A 12,464-nucleotide genomic window follows, 5' to 3' on the forward strand; every position below is an offset into this window, starting at 1 on the left:
ATTTAGATTTAACATTTAGATTTAGATTTAATATTTAGATTTAACATTTAACATTTAGGTGCCACATTTAATATTTAGATTTAATATATTTCTAAGTTAACAAATATTGCTGTAAATGTGGTAAAAGGTGATGTTAAAAAATTCACAACACTTCTTTAAACATTGTTTGAAGCTAAATGTGGCAAAATGTTGATGTTATTTTCAGCGTGAGCCACTTTACAAACGGCACCCCATAGTCATCACAGTTAAAAATGAACTATGTTCGAACAAATTACAAATTACGAAATAAAAGTGACAGTGTACATAGACCCTTGAGGTTTTCTTTGTCAAAGTATATTGTTTAAGCCAAAGCACACTGTGTGCGGTTTGTGTACTTTCAAAACATGCATGTAAAACTACCTGTGTAAAAAAAAGTAAAATTGCTTATATTTTGTTTTGTACACTTCCTGCTCAGCACCAAATGACAAAGTGAGTTGGTTAAGCAACTAAAGAGCCAAACATTTTCTCCAGGAGTTGGTACAGGTGCTAATATGGCAGAATTATGTTTACAGCTTTTTCCCCCTTGCTCTCAAATAGCCGAAATATCAGTTAATTTAGGTTTAGGGGTACAAATCCAGTAGATAACAGAGAGACTACGTTTGTATGGGTTAGTTCACCCAAACAAATCACTTTATCTTTTCCAATTTAGCAATGCAGACACTGTTTCCTGAACAACACATTACTGTTTACTTTTTTTAAAGGTGTTTTTAATGTCTGGGGCTCAGGGCTAAGGCATACCATATATGTCTGAGACATATCTCCAAACAATCCAGTTAATATGAAGGACAGTTGAAGATTAATTTCCTCACATCCTGTCCATATGTCCAATTGTAAAATTACCTCACATTTTAAGAGTTTAGTGTAAGTTGTACAAAGCAGAAATCAAGTCTAGGTCCCACCCTGTTGGGTTCCGTGAAATTTTTTTTTCTGCCTTGTGTTTCCAGATTTAAATTGTCCGGCCCTCAGCAGGAGAAAACGAGCCACGACTATAATGGACATAACAACTATCTTGGGTAAGAAACACACTCTTAAACTACCGAGTAACATCTCATGTCCCTCAGGTCAGGCTCTCCGTGATGTCTGTATAAGGTCTTCTTGCGCTGCTGACTTTTTCAGTACTCTACTTTGCCATACCATGTATTGGGGTACCATAGGGACAGTGAGTGGAGCCCAATAAATGACATGACATTGACCCAGCGATACTGATATTCACTGGCTAAAAGTTAGTTGCTGTAGCGTGCCTACTTCTTTGTAACCTGGCAGCTGAAGTGAAGAAGTAGAGGGCCCCAGCCAACCCAGAAAGTATGGAACTGAACTGGGTGGAGCCATGACCTTAACTTGCAAGGGTCAAAAGACAAGCACCAGACACACTGCACAACACATTTCCTGGGTCATCAAGAAGCACGAAAAGATGTAGATGTATCATGCGCAGATTGGAGTCAAGCGCAACACAGCTGACATACACCCAACCCTCTTCGCTGTTGTTCTAGCGAGCACAGACCCTGAAAAGGAGCCCAACATGTCTAGACCACAATGCTTTCATATGTCCTCAACAAAACATGGCTGCCAAGACTGCCACACTGCATATATAAACACAGAGGGAGGATCCCTACCTGGCCGCCTGTAGGCTTGAGATATCCACCCACAACACCATATCGCAATGCGTTTTCTGAATATGGTCTTACCAGCGACTCCATAATCAAAGTAATGCATCTGATGAGAGGGGGCAAGACAAAAGCTGCCGGAGCTGAGCAAGCCGGGCCGTAAAATCCCAGGACACTGAAGTACCGGGTACAGAAGAGATATGTCATTATCTACAGATGACGCTGTTGTCTCAGAGGGGACGACTGGAGGTGGTGGCATGTTGACAGTCAGAGCAGGTGTCTGCGTTATTGGCCTCAAGTTCTGCCTCACTCTAATGGCGGCGAAGCACACATCAAAACATTTGCAGTGAGTCCACCATTGCTGGTGTCTAAACTTGGACTGCGCCTGACAGGCCTCGCATGCCGGTGGCTGCTGAGCACCGCTCTCAGTACCAAGTAACTCAGGAGGTTATGTGGCAAGTTGCAACTCCATCTGTGAAGGAAGCTAATCAGTGGGCACTCGCTGACACTGTAGACTGAATGGTTAATGGATGCCGTCATAGTAAATAGTAGTAAATCCTCAAGCGAGTAGTATGATTGACATTACGAGGGCGCTATGTACAGCAGGCTTAGCTTGATACAAAATGACTGTTAACTGATTATCATCACAACCAAATGTAATTTCACTTTATCCTATCATCACTCTGTGATAAAAGTCTTGTAAAATTCTACAGTACATCTGTCCATATGAAAACTTTTAGCACTATCTTCTATGAATTTTTCATTGTTGTCACCATGGTTTGGCCAGATTCACCAGATTTGGCTACTGTTATGAAGATCAGGCAGGTTTTAGCCTCTGATTGGGCTATTTTTGGTCAGTCCAATCTGGCAACACTGCTTGTGCTCCATATCTTCTTTCTTCTGTCTCTCCCCCACAACCCCATTTCTTTCCAGCGAGTCAATATGAGGACCAACTGCAACGTGACTGTTGTTTGGATGGCATGAGGGAAACCCCCGTTCCATATACTTGTGAGAGGCGCAGCGAGTACATCAATGATGGTGCAGCCTGTGTCGAGGCCTTCCTGCACTGCTGCAAGGAGATAGAAAGCCAGCGAGCTGAGAGGAAGGAGGATAGCCTGCGACTGGCTCGAAGTAAGAGACGGGGACAAGGGATAGGTTGAAGCCCTGGGTAGTTACTGGTGGTCATACTGGTAGAAACAGTAAACAATCAGCATAATAACCTTTTTAATGACGCTTTAGGTGAAGAGGATGACAGTTACATGGACAGCAATGAAATTGTTTCTCGCACCAAATTCCCTGAAAGTTGGCTGTGGTCAGATATCACGCTGCCCCCTTGCCCTGATAGTAAACCTAAGTGGTGAGTCAACTGAAGCTTATACACTCAAAAAATACTTTGATAGCTTTAATTTCACCTCTAAAAGTATTATTCTTTGTTTCAGTGACACCACATCAGTGACAAAAAGTGTTCCTTTGCAAGACTCAATCACAACCTGGCAGTTCACTGGCATCAGTCTGTCAAGAACTCTCGGTGAGGATTCAATGAATTAAATGTCTTGTGTTTTAGTTGCGCTACAAACCTCAAAACCAAGAGCCCAAACTACATTCCATGGTTTCTCTATTTCCATTAGTCTGTTCCTCACCCAGCTACCCTTTCTGTCCTTGATTCATGCCTTGTTTTTTGTTGTTGTTGTTGTTGTTGTTGTCATTGTTTTTTTGTCTGTTTTGTTGTTTGTTTGTTTTTAAGGTATTTGTGTGGCTGAACCATTGGAGATAATTGTCAGGAAGAACTTCTTCATTGATCTCAGATTGCCCTACTCTGCTGTTCGTGGAGAGCAGCTGGAAATTAAAGCAGTCATCCACAACTACAGCCCCAATATTTCTACTGTAAGTCTGAATCATTCAAGTAAGCATACTGGACCATATTTTTCATGAATCAATTCAGGGCAAAAGGATAGAAAATATTAGACTATGATACGACAGGTTGCTAAAAAGAGGATGAATGGAACTAATGTATAGGCCTGTCTCACAAAACAATGTTACTTTTTTTAGTAGATTAGGTTAATTCTGCATTCTTCAGTCAGTACAGGGACTAGATCACTAATCTGGCAAGAAATAGTATTATTGTTATTGTAAGTAATGACAAAAAGTGTTTGACATCATCGGAATCTGATCCACTCCATGGAAAGTGTAGGTATATATGTGTAACTGACATGGATGGATTACTGTATGGGCCTACCATGCACAGGCCCAGGGGCCCAAAGTCAGGGGCCTTACTGAGGGGTATTCCAGGTAGGAGGTTCAACAAACTCTGAGTCTAATCCTGAACTCTGAGTTGACTTACCCTGAGCTGGGAAACTCTGAGTATCCGGTTCCAGAACAGCTGATTCTAATTAGTTCAGTCAACTCTGAGTAGGTACACCTTGAGTACGTCCCAAGTCTCTTATTTTATACTGCTAACTCCTAACTCCTTACTTGAACTGGAAGTCGTTCGAGGTCCGCCATCTCTAAGGCAGTCTCATGTCTCTTATTCCTGCCAGTAAGGAGTTAGCGTTAGGAGTTAGGAGGGATCTGTTAGGTGTGATGTGTAAGGTAACACAAGAGGTTCCTAACAGGAAGTCTTTTCCAGCTTGAGGCCTTGACGTATAAATACCCACCCTCTACATCTGGCTCATTTGAACAAGATGGCGGAGAAACAGCGCAAGTGTACCCGTTACATGCATTCTTTGCATTGAAAACACAAAGGGCTCTAGTTTCCCGGCGCAGCGCAGGGTGGCGCAGGGTGGCGAACCCCGCACAGAGCTAGTTTCGAGTAGCGCAACCCAAGGCGCGCTCAGTTTGGTAGTTTGGCAGACCGAGGTGCGCTGAGATGGGTGTGGCGGCGCAGCAGGGGGAGGTGTCGACAGATCCAGCTTGGCGCAGTGACAGTTTCGTGCCAAAAGGCTTCGCCGAAGGCGCGCTAAAAGCTCGCCAGCTGAAACCAAGTCTACTGTCAACGCAGGGGGAGCACAGCCGGTGTAAGCCGAAGTTTGGCTGACTGGCGGACAGTGCGCACATGTCACCAAAACCTCACAGGCAGGTTTCCAGAATATCAGGCACATTAACGATGCAATAAATACCCCAAAAACCACTATGCAATGCAACTATCTGCAATCAGCACATAAATGTATCTCTATATCGACTGTCCCGTCACATCTNGGTATCAGACTCTGTTTGGGTGGATGCAGAGGACTCCTGCATGGGCTCAGTAAGACACACCACACCAATATAGCAGAGTTAAAGTAGGTGAACAATGTAACCCCACACAAACAAATTAATAAAAATAACTGTATTTTTCACAAATACAAATATGCCTCCTCTCTCAGTTAAAACTGGAACCAGCAGAACCCCCGACGACCACAAAGTACTATATGCCTCGCAACATATTTGTCCTGAAGGTCACTGGAGATCCAGGAGCCACAGTTGGACTGGTGGCAGTTGACAAAGGCGTCTATGTCCTAAACAACAAGCCCCGCCTCAACCAAAAAAAGGCAATTTCTTTATTTATTCTCGCACATTTTGTGTAGCCAAGGATCAAACTGCAAACCCTAGGACAATACACTCTTCTTCCAAATATAACTTAACCCCAAGCCTTATCTGTCTCTATTTCTATATGTGTGATAACTTCCACCCTCCTCAGGTGTGGGAGATGGTAGAGACATATGACACAGGGTGTACACCAGGTGGAGGGAAGGATGGTATGAGTGTGTTCTACGATGCTGGGCTGTTGTTTGAGTCCAACACAGCTTCCGGGACTCCCCACAGAGAAGGTGATACTATGACACTCTCCACTCACATTCTTTTTTCTATTGTAAAAACCATAGCTGAGTTTGACTGCTTCAGCAACCTATCAAAAAAGCAAATACTGCCCTGAACATGCTCTCCTTAGTGTACCAATATAATGTCACTAATAAATGTCCATTAGGGTTGTCACTTTTCCCAAAAATCAAGATCAAATGATTTTTAAATGGCACATCATTGTTGTCAACAGTTCATTAACGTTACATTATCAGTTATTTCATACATATGGTGTTCACATAATGCAATATGGACAGATGTGTGGCTTCTTCTCAGCCCCTTAGTACACCAAACATAATTGTAAAGTTCCCATGAATCTGAAATACTGTGAGCTGTAACTAAGCATGTGTGGCCAGCAATGTCCGTCTGTCTGTGGTAAGAGCAACTATCGTATCCTTTAGTATAGTCTTTATGTTGTCTTTTGTTGTTTCATACAGTTGCACTATGTTTTTAAGAGTGTAATGTGACTTGGAATCATGGCTCCATATCCATCATAATCGGCTGCATATCCTTGCATGTATATCGTGCTATTTTGGCGGTGATGGCATTTTTACAAGCTTCTGGCAAGATGCTTGATGAAGTGTGTCAAACAGTAGGCAGTCTGACAAGGTTGTAAACTGGCCGTTGCTCTGCTCGTCTGTGGTGCCTCCGCTGTCTCGCTCGGGTGGCAAGTTAATGTTGCAGATGAGTCTGCCAATTTGTTGTCCTTGTAGAGTACGATACGTAGCTGTTTTGTACAAAGTTGACAAACAGCTGTGTCTTTGTTAGTTACTTTTCCATCTACAATGTAGAACCCAAATTACTTCCACACAATGCTTCTTGAAGGCTTTCATGCCTTGATTGTCCACTCAGGACAGCTTAACTTGCCACTGTCCTCCATTTTCATAGAAAACAACATTGGCCTCTTTGCTTAAGTTTCATTTACTGGTAAGTCAATGGTAAGTCAAGAGGGCTTGCAGCAGTTCAAGCTGATAGTGAAATTTTAGATTGCCCTCTGCTGGATCACAAGGCAAACTACTTAAAACGGCCTGCTGGCTTATAAACAGTCTGCTGCACTTATAGACTGTAAACTAACAGTCTTTTTGCGCATATAGCTGTAAATTTAACCATGTCATCACAGTTAAAAATGAACTATGTTCAAACAAACAGTCAAATTAAGAAATAAAAGTGACAGCCCTAGTGTGCATAGACCCTTGAGGTTTTCTTTGTCAAAGTAAATTGTTTGAGCCAAAGCACACTGTGTGCGGTTTGTGTACTTTCAATATATGCATGTAAAACTACCTCTGTAAATAAAGTAAAATTGCTCATATTTTGTTTTGGTTGTACTGCCTGCCTGCACTGTTTTGGCTCACTCTCACCATGCTTATCTGGGTTATTTCAAGCAGCAGGCAGCTGTTCTCACTGCAAGTATTCTAAAATCCATTGTACAGCACCAAATGACAAAACAAGTTGGTTAAGCAGTTAAAGAGCCAGATATTTTCTCCAGGAGTTGGTACAGGTGCTAATATGGCAGAATTGTGTTTACAGCTTTTTCCCCCTTGCTCTCAAGTGACCGAAATATCAGTTAAGTTAGGTTTAGGGGTACAAATCCAGTAGATAACAGAGGGACTACATTTGTATGGGTTAGTTCACCCAAACAAATCATTTTATCTTTTCCAATTAAGCAATGCAGACACTGTTTCCTGAACAACACATTACTGTTTACTTTTTTAAAGGTGTTTTTAATGTCTGGGGCTCGGGGCTAAGGCATACCATATATGTCTGAGACATATCTCCAAAACTGGCACTATGTTTTAACAGTCCAGTTAATACAAAGGACAATTGAAGATTCATTTCCTAACACCCTGTCCATATGTCCAATTGTTAAAATTACCTCACATTTTAAGAGCTTAATGTAAGTTGTACAAAGCAGAAATCAAGTCTAGGTCCCACCCTGTTGGGTTCTGTGAAATATTTTTTTCTGCCTTGTGTTTCCAGATTTGAATTGTTCGGCCCTCAGCAGGAGAAAACGAGCCACGACTATAATGGACGTAACAACTAGCTTGGGTAAGAAACACACTCTTAAACTACTGAGTAACTATCTCTAAACATGTCATGTCACTCAGGTCAGGCTCTCTGCAATGTCTGTAGAAGGTTAGTTGCTGTAGCCTGCCTACTTCTTTGTAACCTGGCAGCTGAAGTGAAGAAGTAGAGGGTCCCCGCCAACCCAGAAAGTATGGAACTGAACTGGGTGGAGCCATGACCTTAACTTGCAAGGGTCAAAAGACAAGCACTAGACACACTGCACACCACATTTCCTGGGTCATCAAGGAGCATGAAAAGATGTAGATGTATCATGCGCAGATTGGAGTCAGGTGCAACACAGCTGACATACATCCAACCCTTTTCACCTGTCCTGTGTTGTTCCAGCGAGCACAGACCCTGAAAAGGTGCCCGACATGTCTAAGAGATAGAATTATATGAACAGACCGGGCGTAGACCACAATGCTTTCATATGTCCTCAACACTCACTCATCAAAACAAGGCTGCCAAGACTGCCACACTGCATATAGACTGTGCGCCAAACACAGAGGGAGGATCCCTACCTGGCCGCCTGTAGGCTTGAGAGATCCACCCAAAACACCATGTCGCAATGCATTTCCTGAATATGGTCTTACCAGCGACTCCATCATCAAAGCAAATAGTTGTTCAATGCATCTGATGAGAGCGGGCAAGACAAAAGCCGCCTAAGCTGGGCAAGCCGGGCCGTAAAATCCCAGGACACTGAAGTACTGGGCACAGAACAGATATGTCATTATCTGCAGATGACGCTGTTGTCTCAGAGGGGACGACTGGAGGTGGCAGCGTGTTGGCATTCAGAGCAGGTCTCTGCGTTATTGGCCTCAAGTTCTGCCTCACTCTAATGGCGGCGAAGCACACATCAAAACATTTGCAGTGATCCCACCATTGCTGGTGTCTAAACTTGGACTGCGCCTGACAGGCCTCGCATGCCGGTGGCTGCTGAGCACCGCTCTCAGTACCAAGTAACTGAAGAGGTTAAGTGGCAACTCCATCTGTGAAGGAAGCTAATCAGTGGGCACTCACTGATGCTGTAGACTGTATGGTTAATGGATGCCGTCATAGTAAATAGTAGTAAATCCTCAAGCGAGTAGTATGATTGACATTACGAGGGCGCTATGTACAGCAGGCTTAGCTTGATACAAAATGACTGTTAACCAAATGTAATTCCACTTTGTTATCCTATCATCATTCTGTGATAAAAGTCTTGTAAAGGTCTACAGTACATCTGTCCATATGAAAACTTTTAGCACTATCTTCTATGAATTTTTCATTGTTGTCACCATGGTTTGGCCAGATTCACCAGATTTGGCTACTGTTATGAAGATCAGGCGGGTTTTAGCCTCTGATTGGGCTATTTTTGGTCAGTCCAATCTGGCAACACTGCTTGTGCTCCATATCTTCTTTCTTCTGTCTCTCCCCCACAACCCCATTTCTTTCCAGCGAGTCAATATGAGGACCAACTGCAACGTGACTGTTGTTTGGATGGCATGAGGGAAACCCCCGTTCCATATACTTGTGAGAGGCGCAGCGAGTACATCAATGATGGTGCAGCCTGTGTCGAGGCCTTCCTGCACTGCTGCAAGGAGATAGAAAGCCAGCGAGCTGAGAGGAAGGAGGATAGCCTGCGACTGGCTCGAAGTAAGAGACGGGGACAAGGGATAGGTTGAAGCCCTGGGTAGTTACTGGTGGTCATACTGGTAGAAACAGTAAACAATCAGCATAATAACCTTTTTAATGACGCTTTAGGTGAAGAGGATGACAGTTACATGGACAGCAATGAAATTGTTTCTCGCACCAAATTCCCTGAAAGTTGGCTGTGGTCAGATATCACGCTGCCCCCTTGCCCTGATAGTAAACCTAAGTGGTGAGTCAACTGAAGCTTATACACTCACACAATACTTTGATAGCTTTAATTTCACCTCTAAAAGTATTATTCTTTGTTTCAGTGACACCACATCAGTGACAAAAAGTGTTCCTTTGCAAGACTCAATCACAACCTGGCAGTTCACTGGCATCAGTCTGTCAAGAACTCTCGGTGAGGATTCAATGAATTAAATGTCTTGTGTTTTAGTTGCGCTACAAACCTCAAAACCAAGAGCCCAAACTACATTCCATGGTTTCTCTATTTCCATTAGTCTGTTCCCAGCTGCCCTTTCTGTCCTTGATTCATGCCTTGTTTTTTTGTTGTTGTTGTTGTTTTGTTTGTTTGTTTTTAAGGTATTTGTGTGGCTGAACCATTAGAAATAGTTGTCAAGAAGAACTTCTTCATTGATCTCAGATTGCCCTACTCTGCTGTTCGTGGAGAGCAGCTGGAAATTAAAGCAGTCATCCACAACTACAGCCCCGATATTTTTACTGTAAGTCTGAATCATTCGAGCGTAAGCATACTGGATATTTTTCATGAACCACTTCAGGGCAAGAGGATAGAAAATATTAGACTATGATACGACAGGTTGCTAAAAAGAGGATGAATGGAACTAATGTATAGGCCTGTCTCACAAAACAATGTGACTTTTTGTAGTAGATTTGGTTAATTCTGCATTCTTCAGTCAGTACAGGGACTAGATCACTAATCTGGCAAGAAATAGCATTATTGTTACTGTAAGTAATGACAAAAAGTGTGTGACATTGTCGGAATCTGATCCACTCCATGGAAAGTGTAGGTATATGTGTAACTGACATGGATGATTACTGTATGGGCCTACCATGCACAGGCCCAGGGGCACAAAGTCAGGGGCCCCACTGGTCTTCAGCTGCAAAATGTCACTCAAATTAAAAGACCACAAGAGATGCAATGGAACTGCAAAGAGACACAAAATAACTACAAAAGGGGCAAAACAATCACAGAAAGACACAAAATGACCAAAGGAAGACACAACATTTCTTCAAAGAGACACAGAATAACTACAAAAAGGGGCAAAACAACCACAATGAGACACATAACAACCAAAGAAAGACACAAAATCACTTCAAAGAGACATCAAATACTACAAAATGGGGCAAAACAACCACAGAGAGACACAAAATGATCAAAGAAAGACACAACATTACTTCAAAGAGACTCAAAATAACAACAAATGGGGCAAAACAACCATAACGAGACCTATAATAGCCAAAGAAAGACACATTACTTTAAAGAGACATGAAATAATTACAAAAGGGGATAAACCATAGAGATACAAAATGGCCCAAGAAATGCACACCTTGTTTCAAAGAGACACAAAATAATTACAAAAGGGCCAAAACAACCAAAGACACAAAATGACCAAAGAAAGACACAACAATACTTCAAAGAGACACAAAATAACTACAAAAACAGGCAAAACAACCACAAAGAGACAAATAACAACCAAAGAAAGACACAAAATCTCTTCAAAGAGACATCAAATACTACAAAAGGGGCAAAACAACCACAAAGACACACAAAATATCCTCAGAAGCACAAAGTGACCAAAAAGGACACCAAATTACCCCAGAGAGACACAATACCACAAAAAGATGCACAGCCAATACAAAGAGATACAAAACAACAACAAAAAATGACATAAACCATAACAAACTGTGAGTGGCTTGCTCCTATGTAGGAGGACATTTTGCATGTCCGTGCCCAGGAGCCCATCGTCTCATAATCCGCCCATGGTAGCTGACCATCTTTTATCAGCTACTTTTACAGTACCTCCCCTTCTGTATCTCTGTTTTGTTTTCAAGGTACGTGTGGATCTGATTGAGGAGACACACGTGTGCAGTGCTGCTTCTAAGCGTGGAAAATATCGCAAGGAGATTGAAGTTGGGGCCAAAACTACGCAGTCTGTACCCTTCATTCTTATTCCCACAAGGGAAGGACAATACCGCATTGAGGTTAAAGCAGCTGTGAAAGATCAAGATATCAGTGATGGAATTGTGAAGACTCTGCAGGTGGTGGTAAGAGAAACACTCTTTGAACGAGGTTAAGAGCATTTTTTCTGTTGTCCACAACTACATAATAATGTCGTCTTATCTGTAAATGAAATGTTGGCAGCCATCTGAGGAGAGCAGGACAGATATGTTGAGAAATTTGCAACCTTTGAGAAGGGCCACATCAAAGCACAGTGCCATTATGCACAACTTCCCACTGTGTTTACTTTATTTAAAATCATTAGAATGTTTTTGATAGCACCTTAACATCAGTTATTTAAATTTATCCAATTAAATATGATTATTTAACCCTGTCCATCCTATAAAACCACTCCCAAATGTTAGATTGTGGATTGTAGTAGCTAGCAGAGCAATATCACAGGTCAGAGGTGTGTTTTTGGATCTCAGTCCGCAAAAAAAACCTTGTTGATATTGCTAGGAAAGTATTGTTGTGCTGAAATGTATCCATTTCACCCTCATCCTTCCTCTCCTGACTTAATGCTTCTGCATGAGGTGTAGGTGGAGCCGAACTGTTCTGTAACGCTCTGTATCTCTCCACATTAGCTCAGCCGCACCCAAATTTGAGCAATGTAATCAAATCCTGACGATATGATCCGATACCTCCTGTAAATATACTTAATGCCTTATTATACAGTCATGGAGGTTAACAAACATGCTGCAGGGTACTCTGAAGTGCTAGTCATGTTTTTACAATTGATTATGAGTTTAGCTATAACGCTTTGGATTTTAACGAACACACCCCCACCTGCCCTGGAAGACATTTTCACCTCCAGCTGCCTCCAGAAATCAACAAACATCTTGAAGGATTCATGTCAGCCTGCCTATCGTCTGTTTGACCTTCTGCCCTCAGGCAGACTCTATCTGACAATTAAAACACGCACAAAGATATTACTTCACTGAACGCTGCACTGAAATCACACAGCCAGTAATCTTACTATATAATGACATAAACTCTGTGTGTGTGTGTGTGTGTGTGTGTGTGTGTGTGTGTGTGTGTGTGTGTGTGTGTGT

At 42.3% G+C, this 12,464-nt stretch overlaps 1 protein-coding gene across 1 annotated transcript in view; it reads left to right on the forward strand.

Annotated features, from left to right (window-relative positions):
* Positions 1-12,464, forward strand: part of LOC126390831 (complement C3-like) — a gene marked incomplete at its 3' end in the record, with an annotated part of 34,056 nt that overhangs the window by 3,644 nt on the left and 17,948 nt on the right. Inside the window, exons 7-19 of the mRNA XM_050045305.1 lie at positions 2,577-2,774; positions 2,883-3,000; positions 3,083-3,171; positions 3,388-3,527; positions 4,819-4,887; positions 5,006-5,170; positions 5,320-5,449; positions 7,455-7,523; positions 8,979-9,176; positions 9,285-9,402; positions 9,485-9,573; positions 9,756-9,895; positions 11,247-11,459. Coding sequence (XP_049901262.1) covers positions 2,577-2,774; positions 2,883-3,000; positions 3,083-3,171; positions 3,388-3,527; positions 4,819-4,887; positions 5,006-5,170; positions 5,320-5,449; positions 7,455-7,523; positions 8,979-9,176; positions 9,285-9,402; positions 9,485-9,573; positions 9,756-9,895; positions 11,247-11,459 — 1,736 coding nt within the window. The remainder of the gene's footprint in view (positions 1-2,576; positions 2,775-2,882; positions 3,001-3,082; positions 3,172-3,387; positions 3,528-4,818; positions 4,888-5,005; positions 5,171-5,319; positions 5,450-7,454; positions 7,524-8,978; positions 9,177-9,284; positions 9,403-9,484; positions 9,574-9,755; positions 9,896-11,246; positions 11,460-12,464) is intronic.

This window comes from Epinephelus moara, chromosome 5, assembly GCF_006386435.1.
Source record: "Epinephelus moara isolate mb chromosome 5, YSFRI_EMoa_1.0, whole genome shotgun sequence".
NCBI classification, from domain to species: Eukaryota; Metazoa; Chordata; class Actinopteri; order Perciformes; family Serranidae; genus Epinephelus; species Epinephelus moara.